At 47.8% G+C, this 16,127-nt stretch overlaps 1 protein-coding gene and 1 long non-coding RNA gene across 2 annotated transcripts in view; both read right to left on the bottom strand.

The window, feature by feature from the left end:
- The window catches only part of LOC142081404 (uncharacterized), a 54,343-nt gene extending 44,434 nt beyond the window's left edge, over positions 1–9,909 (bottom strand). The window contains exon 1 of the long non-coding RNA XR_012673317.1: positions 9,818–9,909. This is a non-coding gene — a long non-coding RNA (uncharacterized LOC142081404). The remainder of the gene's footprint in view (positions 1–9,817) is intronic.
- Positions 9,910–13,889: 3,980 nt separating this feature from the next.
- On the bottom strand, positions 13,890–15,494 carry PRR18 (proline rich 18). The gene has a single exon (XM_075146317.1). It carries the CDS (start codon positions 15,167–15,169, stop codon positions 14,336–14,338), a length of 834 nt encoding a protein of 277 aa, XP_075002418.1. The 5' UTR covers positions 15,170–15,494; the 3' UTR covers positions 13,890–14,335.
- Positions 15,495–16,127: the final 633 nt, after the last annotated feature.

Here is a 16,127-nt window from a genome sequence, read left to right on the forward strand (position 1 = left end):
TTCAGACCCTGATAAAACACATGTAATTCATGCATCTATTTGAGCATGTAAGTTTTAATTCATAAATACTTTTCATTTTGCTACTATCAATCAATAAGACAGGCTAACAAACTATTTCAAAGTATAAAGAACTAGTGTGAGCACTGTGTTTGTAAGGCTTTTGGTAACTTACTCAACACATGCCTGGGTTGCTGCCCCTAGATCTGAAGCTCAGGACTAACTTCAGTAGATAACCAGAATGAAGCTGGAATATAGCTGGTCTTAACACACTTTTCCATGCTACACATACTTCAAAAACCAAGAGCCTGCTTCTGGTTCTCAGACACCTCCAGTAAACTGGCGTTGAAGTTGTGCATGCTTATTGACAAGCTAACATACTCAGCAGACACACACTTCTGCTGTCTGGAAGAGAATTGGACAGCCAAAATCCTGCAGGCTTCACCAGCAAACCACGAAGATGTCCTCCTACACAACCTATAAATCCTGCTGAAATGCAAGACTTCTTGTGCCATGTGTGATGCAATTAGTGTATCAGGGACACCCGTACCAGGTAGGCAGGTACCACCCAGGACCTGCAGGACACAGGCAACAGCCGGAGGTCTGGAGGGGTAGCCTGTGGTAGTACAACAGCTCTGGTGGCTCACAGGTGGGCAAGGCGTGCCCAAAGTTTTGATAGAAACAACTATGTTAGTTAGTTGAGTGTCTGTTACACATTTTGAAAAACAGAATTTTATTGGGATATCAAGAAATCAAAGTGTTTCTTAGAGTACAGACAAAAAAAAAAACACATGAGCTTTTAAAAATGTTTCATTAATGTCTCACTAAAACTAGACTACTCTGGAAGAGCTGCATTACCAGACTGAACAAGGTATCTATCAGACCTTCTCTAAGCTTTAGGAAATGGCAAGCATTCCAGGCAAGCACAACGTGCAGGTTCAGGATAAGCCCCTCATTTCCGAGATCTGGGTTGGAATTCGTTGTTTAAGGGCAGGAGCACAAGAGAGGTCAGCTCTTTGTCCTGCAAGGACCTGTGATCTCAGCTCTGGCTTGAGGAACTAAAGTACTCACGTACCAGATACAGGAAAATCTGATGTTATTTTGTGAATTCTATCTGCAACATCTTGTTTTTTCTTCATTTATTCTAAACTATCAACTATTCAGCATCCAACTCCGGCTAAGCCTGATATTTTCCAGGGCTCACCAAATTTCTAAGTGTCATTCCGAGAAACAGACCCTTCAGAAAGCATCCTCTCATCCCAAATCATACAAGCCATAGCTTTTGTGGCAATGCTTCTGAGGTGGTACAAGCTCCCACATCACTGGTCAAGAGGCGACACAAACCAGTTAAGAACATGTACATTCACTTGCCCCTAGCAAGTGCTACTTGAGATAAAGTCTGAACACATCTTTCTTGTTTGCAGGAGACTGACATCTGCAAAGAAAATAGTTACCATCTCACAGCAATACCTGGCATTACTGAAAATATTCCTGCACAACTTTGCTTCTCTCTCTCACTGGTACAATTTGTTGCTATGAAATCTCAAAATGCCAGTGATTGATTTTGAAAGTCGGTGAATATCTAATGTGTATCTAATAAGCAGCAAAATGAAGCAGATGTAACAACAAGCAAAAAGACAGTAAAATAAAAATGACTGACATATAAAAAGAAACTTTGTTTTCTTAAAAACAAACAAATAAACAAACAAACCCACACGCAAAAAGCACCACTACTTCCTCCTCTCGCATTCTTGCAAAATCCGTCTCACTGGCTTAACACCAAAGCCCTGCTCAATAGGCACATTGCTCGCAGTGGGAAGAATCCCACTTGCATTGTAAGAAATTCTTTGCTACCAAGGACACGAGCAAACATGCATAATCCTGGCTGTTCCCACCCTGCAGAAAGGCCTGCAGGCACCCACTGTGTTGAGAAGAGTGGAAGGCAACCTTGGCACCCACCTCTCAGCCTTCACCCTCCAAATATGAGGCAGCAACTGTGCCTGGAGCGAAGAAACACACCAGCGATACCATATGGCACTGACAGTGTTTTGTAAGTGAGAGGGATAAAGAGAGGAACTTAAAAACAGTAGCAATAATTCCACCCATGGCTGTTCTCATCTCATTTTTAAATCCAACATTTGAAGGGTCCTGAGTAGTGAAGGGAAGCAAACCTTTACGGTCCTGTCAAAAGCAGCGAGGGGCATAAGCGCCGATTACACGACGGATTCAAATGAACGTGCTCCCACACGGAGCTAACACTGAACACCACAGGGATCTCCTGCCTCAGAGAGAACGAGGCTGACAGATCATGCAGGTGCTCGTGTTCTCCAGAGGCTAGATGATGCTACTGAGAACCTATGGACAGTACAAGATTTATGAGAGAGAAATAGAAGCGTGCCATGGACTGAGTTTTTTTTTTTGTTGTGCCACGTCCCTAAGCATTTGCCTACTCTTCTTCACATCAACCCTGTTTTTCTATTTCCCCCATCTCCATCTTGCAGCAGCTCCCTGGTGACATCCCATTTGCCTCTTCCCACACAGAGGTTCCCAGCAGCACCATTCTGGGACAATTCAGGAAGCTTCCTGGCGCTGAGCTCACATCTTTAGTCTACAGTGGACACTGATATATAGAACAGACATATAGATTATGATGAAGAGGGACTGTTGTGAGTCTGTGGCTATTCACCTGTTCCCTGCCTACACAGTTCTGAAGTTTGTTTCTGATCCAACATCAAAGGGGCCTGAAGATAGTGCAGCAGAAGTGCAGAAAGCTAAACACAGAAGCAATTAAACCACCATGAGAAAGCTTTCTGGAACAAGACAGTCTAAGACTCCGTTTAAGCTTGTGCAACTCTCCACCTGCAACAAAGATTTTGTATGCAGTATATCTTTTACCGTAAGTTTCCATCCCTCCTGCAGCACCAGCTAGGCGTAATTGAGCCTCGAGACAGGTGAGGAACAAATCAGTGGGTGGTTGTTGGAAGAAAAGGAAGTAACACAAGCAATACAAGGCTGGCATCACACAAAGGTGAGTTACACTGTGCAGCATCCTGGCACGTACACCAGGAAAACCAGAAAAAGTATTCAGCAGTTGAATAATCAAATACATACGTTAGCGTACCTGTCCTTCCTTTACGTGGTCCAAATTTGGCCCCAAGTAACTGCTGAGAAGTCACTGCAAATGTACTGTTAAATCCAAGTACGAATCTGCCCGTGTGTGTGCTAACGTTCTTAACTGGCTAGTCATGTGTCGGATTATTTGCTGGCTGTACATAAGATCACTGTGTTGAACCCACACGATACAACACTGCCTTGTGTCAACATTGCTTCATTCCTGTCAACATTGTCTACCTTTTCTAAAGAATTTAAACAAAGCCCCATAGAAAGTACACATTATGGTCCTAACGTCAGTACTTTATCATTTTCCAACACACAAAAAGATTTTTGTTGTGCAAACCCACCTGAATCACAATGCATATAAATGAAGACAAGTCAAAAGAGGCATACACTCAGAGTGAGGCAACCCTTGGCATTGCCCCATCTAGTTTTTAGGCATTCAGCTCACGGACTGGTATTCAAGTCCAAGTCAGACACCAAAACCCACATCAATAGTGCTGGACAGAGTCGGCAGCTTAAGTGCTGAAGATTTTGCCCGCTCACAGGTGCATCGACATTTGTCATACCCTGACTGCAGGGGGCAGGGGTGTGGAAATAATTCCAAAAGTAACAAAGCAGGACCCAAGAAGAATGTTTCTCAAATCTACACTCAGATGTTTCACTAAAAATTATTATAGTTAATTAACTATTGATTTAGTCGTCTATAGGAGCCTGGTTTCTCTCATAAGCAGAAGCATTTCACTGTCACCTCTCTGATGGTGAAAACTCTCCTACAAAATGGCAAACTTTGAGTAACAGGCTACTAGTAGTCACTGCACTTACTTTCTCTGCACGAAGAAGTTCAAGCCCACATCTCCCCACCTTCCAGGAGAGCAATGTAACAACCAGGCTGTTGACTACACTGACTATATTTTACTTCTATTTTGAGGCTACTAGATAAGGAAAAGAAGATGCACGTGAGGCTATACCTCTCCCCAAAGGGCACGAACCACGTACAGAGGAATCCTGCTCTTCATTTACTTCTGAAACTACGTGCTGTCTGTGTTAATTACAGCAATCTGACAAGAAACGGTAATCCACAAATTTCCCCTCTTCCAAAGCCCAGTCTCCTACCTCCACATGAACGTGCAGTTTCCCGCACACACGAAGCTGTCCCTGAAAACCTAAGAGTTTTGGAAACTGGAGCTCCACAAGTCAGATCGGCCAGAGTTTCACAGAAAAAAGTATTTACTACTCACAGACAAGCAATAAAAATACCCTTCAGGCAACTGTTCAAACTGTGAAAAGAGACCGAGTCACACAATCTTTATTTGTTCCCTTCCCACACACAGACTCCCCGGCAGATGAAACACAAGAAAGCCTCCATTAGTATGCTCAGGAGGCAAAAGCTCAGGTTTGCCAGCCTTTTACCGGGCAACATGGTCAACATCAACCAGAACATGTCAACGTGCAGCCCAACAGGCTGCATAATTAGGCAGGTTCTGGCATTTTCCAGTCGCCAGTGCAGGGAGCTGTTGTAAAAACCATCATGGCAAGGCACAACAAACTCCTAGAAACGCAACTGGGCTGCATGTGGAAGAGCAAATCCTAAGCAGTAAGTGATGCTGGGATCACTTAGAAAAAGCCTATATGAGTACATAAATAAGGGAGGATGTACGAATTACTTCACACTTAACTTTTGTGTGCTTGACCCCACAACCGTGGTGTGCATGTGTGTGTGACTTCCTAGGGCACTCTTTTCAAAGAGGAAAAAGCGCCTGCCAACCTTCCTCCCACCTTCTCAAAGAAATGGCACCATGTCCGTCGCCTTTTTAATCCATCGTTTGATCAAATACAGAAAAATTTTCAAAAAAAAAATCTATTATGGGACACAGAAAAGCAACAAGTTAAATGTCAAATTCTTGCTGCAAAGTACAGAGAAGTTACAGTAGTAACAGCAAGTAACACTACTAATAGTGCACTGAAATGGGTGCACTTTTTTGTCCTCAAATTTTACTCTTGAGAGTAATTGAACTATTTCTTTTTCCACTGCAATTTCAAAGATATATATTTTTACCTGATGCACACACCTGGAATAGAATTTCATCCCCTCTGGAGGTGGTTTAGTAGTTAAAAAACAGTACCAGTGTCTAGGAGACATCATATAGTCCTAAATACACAAAATATTTTACCCACTTATATTTTAATCTGGATTAGAGCATAGCCAGGCAATGCTGCAGTACAAATATTTGCCAATAGCCACAGCCAACTGTCATGCCAGAAATATATTAGGCAGAAAAAAAAAAGAGCGAGCTGTTCGTCTCATGTAAATTTAATGTGAGAATATATTATCTGTGACTGCACTTCACAACTCAGCATGGCTTTGTGTGGAAGATAAAACGCTCTGATTTACAGCATTATAAATGTTTGCTAAATGCCTTAATTGCCCTCTCTTCTTCAAAGTGGCACTTTATTATTAGCTTACAGAGTGGGCTATGTAAGGAAGATCATTTTTTCCTAATTCCTTATTGACACCTTAAAAATCTGTATTTTACTAATATTCCTTTGAATAAGAGGAGTGTCTGCTTTACGTCGGCATTCGGTGATGAACAGCCGCATTCAGCTCCTCGTTACTATGGCAATATTACGTAGGAGGTACAGAAACAGACTGGTGCTTTTATCTTCTCCCTTTGTACTTAGAATATACTCTCTTCCCCTCCTTTATTTCTGAACAGTCGCAAAGGGGGATGTGAATCGTTCAGAGAATCAAAACAAAGGTTATTTTATTAACTTTGTTGTTATATTAACTGAGGATAAATTGCAGGGCGATGAATGAGATATAAACACCAAAGACCTTAAGATATGATCTCACAAAGAAAGTATTTTCTTTCTTTTTCATGAAAAAGAACCCCGAAGCGCTAGTCACCCCCTCTGCTTGCTTCTCAGGCAAAACTGAACCCCTTTGCTGTTTAGCAGGTCCCAGGCAATGGTGAGAGCAAGGATCACTCACACAACTTGCTGTTTCCCCTGGAAACAATGAAAACAGTCAACGTAGGCACATTTGTGAGTGTCAGGTGGGATGAAATCCCACTTTTTATGTGACCCCATCCAAGAGGTGATGGAAATAGGCTGCTGCATGACTACTAACAACACCTCCTCTGTATTCTTTTGCTTCTAACTAGCAAAGGTTTAAGCCCCCCCCCCCCCCCAAAAAAAAAAAAAGTGGGATGCAGAGTAAACTCTTCAGGTGGTCAGTGCAATACAAATAAAGTATTCAGTCCTGCTGGGTGCAATCAAGATATATAACAAAACATCTCATTTGCATCTATTGACTCAGGCACTTGCAGAAGCCCTCCCTGGTTGTACCAGTCAAAGCAAACCAGATGAGCAAAGGTCTCCAGCCAAGCTCTGGCTTAGGGAGCAGGCACGTTAAGCAGCTCAGCCAGCTGAGCCGAGAGGGAGCTTTGCCACAGCTGGGGATCAGCCAGCGGTGGCACAGCTGTCTGCAACCAGGTTTGCTCTGCTCCTCCTGTTCTGCTTACAATCTGTATTCATCCACCAGGGGTTAGCAATACAGTTATTGCCTGCAAATTTCTCTTCAGATTCTGGACTTCGGAAAAAGAAAAGAAAAACATGGGATTTTTTTCCCCCAAAAAAATCAAGTCTTCAAACTCAAGACAGGTATATTTTAGGATTTCTAACTGATATACTACGTTTCTTCAGTTGCTTATTCAGACGAGAGCACCATTTGGCAGATGACTTTTAGAGTCCATAGATCTACTTACACTTCAGTACTGCCCTAGACAACCCATTTTTCTTTCTCCTTTGCCTCAAGTAGTCTGTAGTTTTGACAGCTAATGTATGTTCCTGTGGCTTTCAGCATTTTTTAAATAACTCCCCAGTGGAGGTAGAGATTTCTGATTACCTGATTTAAGCCTATAGGCCATTGGCTTACTCTTTCAGAATTTCATTAAACCCTTAGATTCCAAGTAATCCGCAAATTGCAGGATTTTTAACTCCTGCTGGTATACAAACTGGAATTTACTTTGCCATATTGCTGTAAATAAATGCAGAAAGAAACACTTAGAAACTGATTAATCTTAACTTTGCAGCAAGGCATTTCCGATGGGCAGCAGGAGAAAAGCACTATAAAGATATATTTCATAAGAACTCAAGGGGGGGGGGGGAAACAACCACAAAAAAAACAAAGCAAAAAAGACACCCCCCAACAGTAAACTGCCAGTATGACCCATAACAAGATTAGCAATAGGGATGTGAATCCCATACCTTGCACCATGAGCTTTCCCAAACATGCCAGGAACTGAAAACCAGTCCAACAGTCCAAAAGGCATTGTAAGCATCAACATGAATTCAGTATTTTCTATTTCACAGTAATTCCCCCCTGAAATATGGCCAGTTTCAAATTAAAGATAACATGGTGATCACTTACAGTATCAGACTGTTATGGGTCAGACTATTTCCCATTTTGACAGAAGTTTATTGTAAGCTCAGTGGGAAAAATTAAGAAGCCATGAGATTGAAAGTGGTGGATTAATATTTTCCTTCTATTTGTAATTTAAAGGAATCACTTGCTAATGGCCTCTTGTGCATTATCCTCCAGATACATCTGCCAAGCCAAATTATTTCTACCCTAAAATGACCTGCATAAAATCTACACACAACATTTTCCTCAAAGTTAGAAGCAGCTCAGTAACTACTTACGAATTGAAAAAATTCATTCTCCATAGAACAAATGGTTGAATACAGTGACCAGTACAAAATATCTTCATAACAAGTATTTAATACCAGGGCATTATAGTGTTCCTTTTTAATGATGTTTGTACAGAGCATTTGTGCCTGTCCCGAGAAGAGATTTCAGTCATTGCTAACTGATGTGGAGAAGGCATGTTAACGTGTAAGACAGGCCACTTGGTTAGAGCCATGAAATTCAGTCTCAAGATCTCTGCAGCCCTTCAGGTGGTGGTAAAAAAATAAATCCTAATGACATATAGTCCCACACAACAGCCTCCCAGAAACATTTATTCAACTGTTTACTCTTTTTCTCTTTGCTTGGGAACTTTGTACTGCAGGGGTGAGGGGGAGAAAGGGGAGATGGGTTTAGCTCGCTGTCAGGAACCATACGAGAAGTAATAGTGACTGCGAGACAGGAAAAAAAAAAGGGGGGGGGGGGGGAGAGGACTGTATCATATAAGAATCTATTAAAATGGATGGATCTCTGTTAAGACCATCAGGTACTAGGCAGTAAGTAAATAAAATTGTTTTCAAAGAACATAACCATAATTACTATATGGATTGTGTTTTTACACACACACACACACACACACACACAAGAAGTAAAGCCACAGCTTCTCACTGAGCACGACGGGCCGGGCCGCCGCAGGGGGAGGGGGAGCCCCCCGGAGGACCCAGCAGCGCTCGGTCCCAGCCGGCAGCCCCAGGAGGGGCTCGGCGCCGCCGCCGTGGGTACGCGTGTTTCTCCCTCCCGGGTGGGGGGTGGAGGGGCGGCACGGCGCCCGGTGTGGGGCAGCCCGCCCGCCGCGGAGCCTCCCACGCTCCGCGCTGCGATCCGGCCCCTCGTGAACGCCTGACAACGCTTTTCCTGTTAATCGCAATCAGGCGCTTCACGCACCTGGCACCTTTTTTTGGAGAATTTTGCTTTTATCTGCTCCTACTTAAGTTCTAGTGGTAAATTGCCTCTCTTAGTTTTTATTTTAAAGCATTAAGAGTTTTGTCGCTTAGCATTGTTCCCACTCGGGTTTTCCTCTTCAGAAAATGCCCCGGCAAAGAAAATGCTGCAAATCATTTCCCATCCCCTCACTACGTGACTTACCTGATCGGCTGTTGGTACCACACTGACGGGTGAAACTCAGTGAGCCAAGTGAACGTTAAAAAAAAAATCAGAATACCAGAAATTACTACAATTTGCTCTCTTCTGTTCTAATTGCTGAGAAGGTAATAGTTTCTGTGCTAATTTATTTTTATGCTTAATTAGGAACTTTTTTTCCTTTTCATCCAAAGCTCAGCTTTTACCAGCACCCAGAAGCGTGATGACGACAGGAAAGATGATGAAACTATTACATTCCTTTAGTCAAAGTGCTGAAAGCTGAACATCAGTTGACCCTCACTCAACAGTTATTTAACCACAATGTAAAACTAACTTGGGGAGTGGAAATCGTTCTTAAAGATTTTATGCACCCAGCACTTCCACCCAAGATGTAAGCCCTTCACAGTAAGAATGATCTAAGGTCATTATCTCAAGATACCTTACTGTGAAACACAGTCTGGATGTTTTTGATATCTTCAATTTTACAAAAACAAAACAACCAAGAAAACTTTAAGCCATTCCAGAGCTCTCAAGCCTTCATCATACATTGCAAAGAAGGGAAAAAAAATTGACTTAAAATAATGTCCTTCCAAAAAAATCTTTAACAACTCTTTCAATAAAATTAAAAGAGGCTAAAAGCCTTCATTTCATTGTCTATGCACTCATCTTACTGTTATCACTGGGAGCCAGCTGCTTCCTCTGGAAGAAGCTCCTCACCCACACCCCATCCATTTGCTGGCTTGCTCCTGAAGCTGGGTGGAGGTCCAGAGTGGAGCCCCCCAGCTGGGCAGCCCTGCCGCAGGCGTTCATTCCCTTAGCGTCACAATGCTTTCCCCATAGTCTCAGAAGCAGCAAGAGCACCCGGGAATAACAAACTACCAGCACTATTTTGAGAGGCTAGTGCTTCAGGTTTTCCTCCCTGGGAAGGGAAAAGAAACACTCATCTCTTTCTCGGAGGCCAGGTACTGAGCTGCAGCAACTGCGGTGCTGCCTGAGCTGAGCAGAAGCGGTAGGTAACCGGCACGGCTTCAGGCTCGCCTCCTTACACAGGCATCAGCTGGGAGCTCTCACGTTGCTGGAGCTGGGCGTTGCAAAATGGTGATTTCTCTTTCAGGAAGTATCAAAGCCAAACCTTCTCAAACACTCTTCCTCTCTTTACAAAACCACTGCTTAGGAGAGGCTTTTCTTAAGAGAGAGAACAGAACGTGCCTTTAAGTACCTCACAAAAACAACCCATGAAAACAAAGAAGCCACCCCCCAACTGGAAGGAGGGTTGCTGCTCAAGAAAGCCACCACCCCACTACTCCTCTCAGGAGAGCGGCTGCCAAACGCCGGGGCTGACCCCACATGTGGGTGGGCTCCATTAGCACAGCTGAGGAGGGCAGCTGGGGCTGTTCGACAGCTCACGGGGAACACCGCTTCTCTGGGCTTTACAAGTGTTCTGGTGAGGAACAGCAAGCAAGAATGTAAAAGCTGGGCAACAACATACTGTCCCCTCAACTTTGGGAAGGAAAAAAGCTACTAATTGGGTCAGTGGGGTGGGGAAGTTGAGATTCGGGCTGGAACCCAAAAGCAAACTCGGGGATGCACAGGGCTGGAGCTGTTTAGAGAAACATGGGCTTCACCTGTGTCTGGCTCCTCCAGGCTTGCTCAGAAACAGCAGTAAGGCCGACACCATTTATTACGTCTCATAAAAACAAACAAACAAACAAGAGAGACCCAGAATATGTTGGGTTGGTTTTTTTATGTTTCCGCTATAAATCATACTGATGTGTTTGGAGGAAGAAGGGAAGCTATCCAGCCTGAACCAAGTATTGATTATTTCAAGCATCCATGGCATCAGCTGCTCGTAACTCTGTTTCAGCAGCTAAAAGGGTTACAAGTGGGAGACTTGGGCTGAGGCTGCTTGAGGATGGCTAATACACTGTAAAAACCAAATGTAGTGACTTCCAGGCTGCTTGTTGGTTCTTATGGCAAAAGCAGATCTATGCCACCTGAAAAATATTCCTGAACACACCTAATCTGTTCACCAGTACAGAAGAACGGTTCTTACTGACCTCATTACTTACACCGCGGCGTGCTGGCAGCTCCACAGGCTCCCGCTGGGGACCCGGCAGTGGCCTTACCCGCCCCGAGAAGCTCCCCTCGCTTGGGCCGAGCACAGGCGCAGCAGAGGGACAGGAGAGAGGCCGTTCCACAGCATCCCGCCTGCATTTTCTAGTCATGGTAACGTTACCCTGTCCTGAATCCATGGCTCAGGCAGAGGAAGCTCAGGGTGACTGCGGAGCGGTGGGATGGGGGTGCTGTGCTGGGAAGTTTCGGTTCTTGGCACTTCAGAGGGCTCTCGCTCTTTCAGCAAGAAAAGGAACCATGATTAGTTCATGATATGATGCTTATTAGCATATAATTAAATAGTGGATCTTAGCAGTAGTGATGCTGCACAAAGACAAATGCAATGACTTATTTGAAGGTTTTCACCGCCATCTGAATCTCCACAAGTGTTTTAACTGAAAAAATACCGAGAGGTAAGCTGCATGCAAATTTAAGAGAAGTTACTGTTAGTATGTAGGAAGTAACTTCCTCTCTTTTCTAGTATCTTGTAAGATTTACCGGTGTTTCAGATTAAAGTATTCAGAACACTAGGGGCATCATTTATTGTTAAAAGAGAGCAGAAAGGATAGCGAATACTGAAAACAATAAATCTTGATGTTAACGTTTAGTGAAGGAGGTACTGTTCCAAGCAGACATTAGTTACATGACCCCAGAGAGCCCAGTGGCACTTAATATCCAGCCCAAAATCAGGACTGCATATCCTGATCTCAGGATGAGCCCATCTCAGGCCTACTTCCAATTACCATGTGCGATGACTAACACGGAAGATCTTAGCTGCATGATCTCTGGGTAGCTTTGTTCAAATGCTTTAGAAAAAAAATCAGCAGTTCCCGTGTTCTCAAATTCTTCTTTCTAGTGTACTTTGGGCAGGTTCCTCCTTTGTCAAACTTGGTAGTCCCCTTCAATCCCCCCCCCCCGCCGCTCCCCCCCAGTCATGCTGCTGTTGTGCATTCAAATTTATTGAATTTTGTGCCGTGCTTCAGACTCTGAACAAAGCAGCTTTCAGTCTCACAACTAAGCTTTATGATAGTTCAGCCTTTAATGAGTGAATCACTTTTTGTTGCAGTTGGAGATACTGATTATAGTTGATATGAAAGCACAGAGCAGTTTTAAGGAACAAGATTTGCGAGAGTCCAGGATGCTCCTTTATAAACTCACATTCCCAAAAGAGACACAAGGGGAAAATTCAGCTACAGCTCAACTGCTACCATTTTCCTCATTGTTGGAAGGGGGGGGGGAACCCCCAAGTGGGTCTGATATCAATCCAGCACAAATTAAATTTAGCAGGAAATTTTCAATTGTTAAGGCAACTCTGCTCGAAGATGTTACTGAAGATTGATGAACACAGCGGAACTACACGTAAACTCAGTTAAAATGATGTGAAGATGCATGTGTTTCACAGCTAGCCTTACAAATGACTCTCTACATTTGCTTAAATGAAATAGAATTACTGTCCATATATTCTCACGCCCCATGCTCTTTTCTCTCTGGGCTTTTGAGCGTAGCTATTTCACATCTGTATTCTGTTGGTTCGTTATTTTTTCAATGGCAGTATCAATGCATTTAATAAATAAATATTTTCTCAGTATATTTTCTCAATATATTTTCTGTCATTCTTGAAGTTTCAGGGGAAAAAAATGGGAAAAAAGTGTTTGAACAAACCTGGAGCAAAGGGAAATACTGTACAAAATGTAGCACATCACTACTTTATGCAACTAATCTGTAGAAAGGTTTATCTCCCATGCTTTAATGCAACTTCAACACAGACATCATGTGGTGTAAACAACTGACATCTACATGAAATGTGTAATTCCCAATTTGTGGCACTAAACTGTGTTTTACTCTGCTAAGGAAATTCAACTTAACATGTTCCTACATGTTCAAACATTCATTTGCAAAATGTTTACTGTAGTAAAGATTTAGGTCTTTCTTTTGTTCTGAGAAGTTGGATAACAACAATAGGAGAGCGGCAATGAGGGGACAACAACTGTAAGCCTGTTAAGAGTCACCTTTTCCTTTCCACCAGTAATTTCTGTACGCTTACCCCCTCCCATCCCCTCCCATCCCCTCCCCGCCTCTCCCAACGCACTGAGCTCTGACGAGCATCAGGTACCGCCGCAGCCTGCGGCAGGGGGAGGCCGGGGAGACCGCAGCGGGTCTCGGGGACAGGAGGCCGGGGACCCGCCGGGGGCCGTTGACAAAGGATGCTGCCGCTGCGCTGCCTCCCCCCTCCCTCCCGCCCCGTACGCTGGCGGCAGCTCCAAAGGTCGGATGTGTCTGAATTATTGCCTGGGAGGGGGGGAAATCACGCCGTCCACGCACAGAGCCAGCCGCTCCTCTCTCGTTTACCGGCGCGGCCGCGCCCCCGACACAGGGGAGCGGAGCAGCCTCTGCCCGCACCGCGGCCGCCCCCCATCCTCCCGCTGCCTGGGGCTCCCCCCGGAAGGGCTGCTCCCCGCCACCGAGCCAACACGGAGCGGCGGGCCGGCACCGCCGCCACCTCCCTCTCGGCAGGGACCCGGCTGGGAGGGGCTCGCCCCCGCCGGCTCCTCGTTACCCTGCCGCCACTCCCGTGTTCGGCCCGCTGCATCCCCGGCGCTGCGCTTCTCTGGAGACGCATCCTCCGGCTCCAGCAGCTCGGGGTTTTGTTTGGAGCCGAGCTGCCGGTGACTGTACCAGCAGCCATCCTAAACCAGCAAGTATTTGGACTGCACACGCTCTCCGTACCGTTATCGCCCGCCATCCTTACCATAAGGACACCGGGAGAGCGAATACACACGCGCTGGCAGTCACAGCCAGGTTAGGCACAGCCCAAGGCGAAGCCACTCAGGCGCTAAGGTTATTGCAACGCAAAAGTCGAGTCATTTATTCAAATAAATAAAAATGAACTTTTATGTACAAATATACAAAATCATTACGCACATCTTACAAAGTAGTCCGAAGTCTTAAAAAAAGGGGGGGGCGAAGAAGCACGCCCACAGCCGGCTCCTCTCCCCCCCCCAGCGCCGGGGCACTGGCGGACGGAGGCCGCCGCCGCTCCTTTGTCCCTCGACCCAGCGGCGGCGCCGCCCCGGGGACCGGCTCCGGGCCGTGGGCCCCGCCGCCCGGCCCTTACCGTCACCCGCCGGGTCTCCCCCGCCGCGGACGATACCACAAAGGACACAACGGCTACGGACAGCGGATGGCCCCGCCGCCTCTCCCCCGGGCCCCGCCGCCCCCTTCGGCGGCGGCAACAGCCCCCGCCGTGCCGCTCCCCCAGCCCCGCTCCCCCGAGCCCGCGGGGGCTCAGAGGGTGCCCAGGTGCGGCAGCGTCTCCAGCCTGTCGGGGCGGTCGCGGCCAGCCGCGCTCTCCACGCCGCGCAGCCACTCGGTGCATTTCCGCACCAGCCCCTCGTCCACCGCGGCCCCCGCCTCCTCCTCCTCCTCGTACTCCTCGTCGTCGTACCGGTGCCTGTCGTTGAGCAGCGAAATCTTCAGCAGGGCGCGCAAGTCGCCGCCGCCCGCCCGGGCGCCCCGCCGCGCCGGGGCCGGGGCCGGGGCCGGGGCCGCTCTGCCGCCGGGGGAGGGGGCGGGCTGTCCCCGCTGCCGCTCAAGGCTGCGGCGCTGCAGCACCCGGACGGCCTCCGGCGGCAGGCGCAGCGAGAAGCGCAGCGCCGCCTCCCCGGGCGCCCCGCCGAGGCTCTCGCAGGAGCGGCTGCCCGCCCCCGGCGCCCCCGGGCGGCCCCGCGGCTGCGGCGGGGCGGGCTGGGGCCGCGCCCCCCGCTCGGCCGGCGGTCTCCGCGGTGGCTGCCGCTGCAGGGAGGAGCAGGGCCAGGAGCTGGAGAGGGGGCCCGCCCGCTCCGGGGGCGCCCCCCGCGCCTTCCTCGCCGCCTTCTCCTCCGTGGGCCTAGGCGCTGCCTTCTTGGGGGCCGCCGCTGGCTTCTTGGGCTGCGCCCGGGCGGCGACGGGGGAAGCGGCGGCGGCGGCCGGCAGGATGGGCGGCAGGGATGCGGTGCGGCCGGGAGCTGCCTCCGGCTCCTCGCTGCGGGCCCAGGCAGCCGCGGTGCGCGCTCCGGGCAGGGCGGCGCATCTCCCCGCCGGCGGACAGGGTCCCGCTGCGCGCCGGGGCTGCAATCCCATGGCAAGAGCCGGACGAGCAGACCCCGGCCGGCGGCGGCAGCGAGGGCTCCCTCTGCGCCGACAGCCGCTGCTTTTCCCCCCCTCGACAACCCGCCCCCCTTCCCGCCCTCCGCCCGCCCCGGGAACACCCTTTCCCGGCGCGGGGTGGGCGTGCGGGCTGGGACGGGGGGTCCGCCCGGCGCTTGCCGTCCTTCCCGGACAAGGCGCCCTGGTCCGGTCCGCCGCCGCCGCCGCCCTTCCCCGCGCGTCTCCTGCCCGTGCCACAGCAGACCCGAGGGGAACGTGCGGCGGGGCCCCTGCCCCGAGGGCAGGCAAGCTCCGAATTCCTCCCAAAGTCCTCAAGCCTCCAAGTGTGAAAGGGCAGGCTTTTACCTCACATTAAACTAGCACCCTCCCGCCCTCTTCAAAACATGAATGATATTTTGAGCTCCTTGACTACTTGAATTACCGTGAGTATGGGCAGGCAGACAGCACGAGAGTGCTGTCAGCCACACCGAGACCCAGAGCAGACGTGCACCTACACGAAACTCCAAAATACACATGCCTCTCTGAGAACAAGAGCAGCCTACCTTGGTAATGAAGATCCACAGATCCTTCTTCCCAGCCTCGATTCCTTCTGTGACTGAGGCAAAGCACACCGCTCAATGCTTCTGGGTTGGGGTTTTTGTTTTCTGAGGAGGAAGGCAGTAATTTCCTACCGTTTAAAGTACCCTAAACAATAACAGAGGTAAGCATATATTTCCTATGAATCCAAGACAACTACCACTCAAAAATTTTGTCTAAAAAGTCATGACATATAATTTCTACGGATTTTACTTCAAAGTACTATTTTAATTAGGGTACCAGAATTTTATCAAAAGATGGGTAGGATGTATGCAATCCACAGGGATCGAGATCTCCACATCTGTGGTTTCACACTGTCATAAAAGGGTATCATACAATGTGAATGCATCAACTG

The sequence above is a fragment of the Calonectris borealis genome, chromosome 3 (assembly GCF_964195595.1).
Source record: "Calonectris borealis chromosome 3, bCalBor7.hap1.2, whole genome shotgun sequence".
NCBI classification, from domain to species: domain Eukaryota; kingdom Metazoa; phylum Chordata; class Aves; order Procellariiformes; family Procellariidae; genus Calonectris; species Calonectris borealis.

Coding starts and splice junctions, on each gene's coding strand:
- PRR18 (XM_075146317.1), bottom strand. CDS start 15,169: ATGGGATTGCAGCCCCGGCGCGCAGCGGGACCCTGTCCGCCGGCGGGG.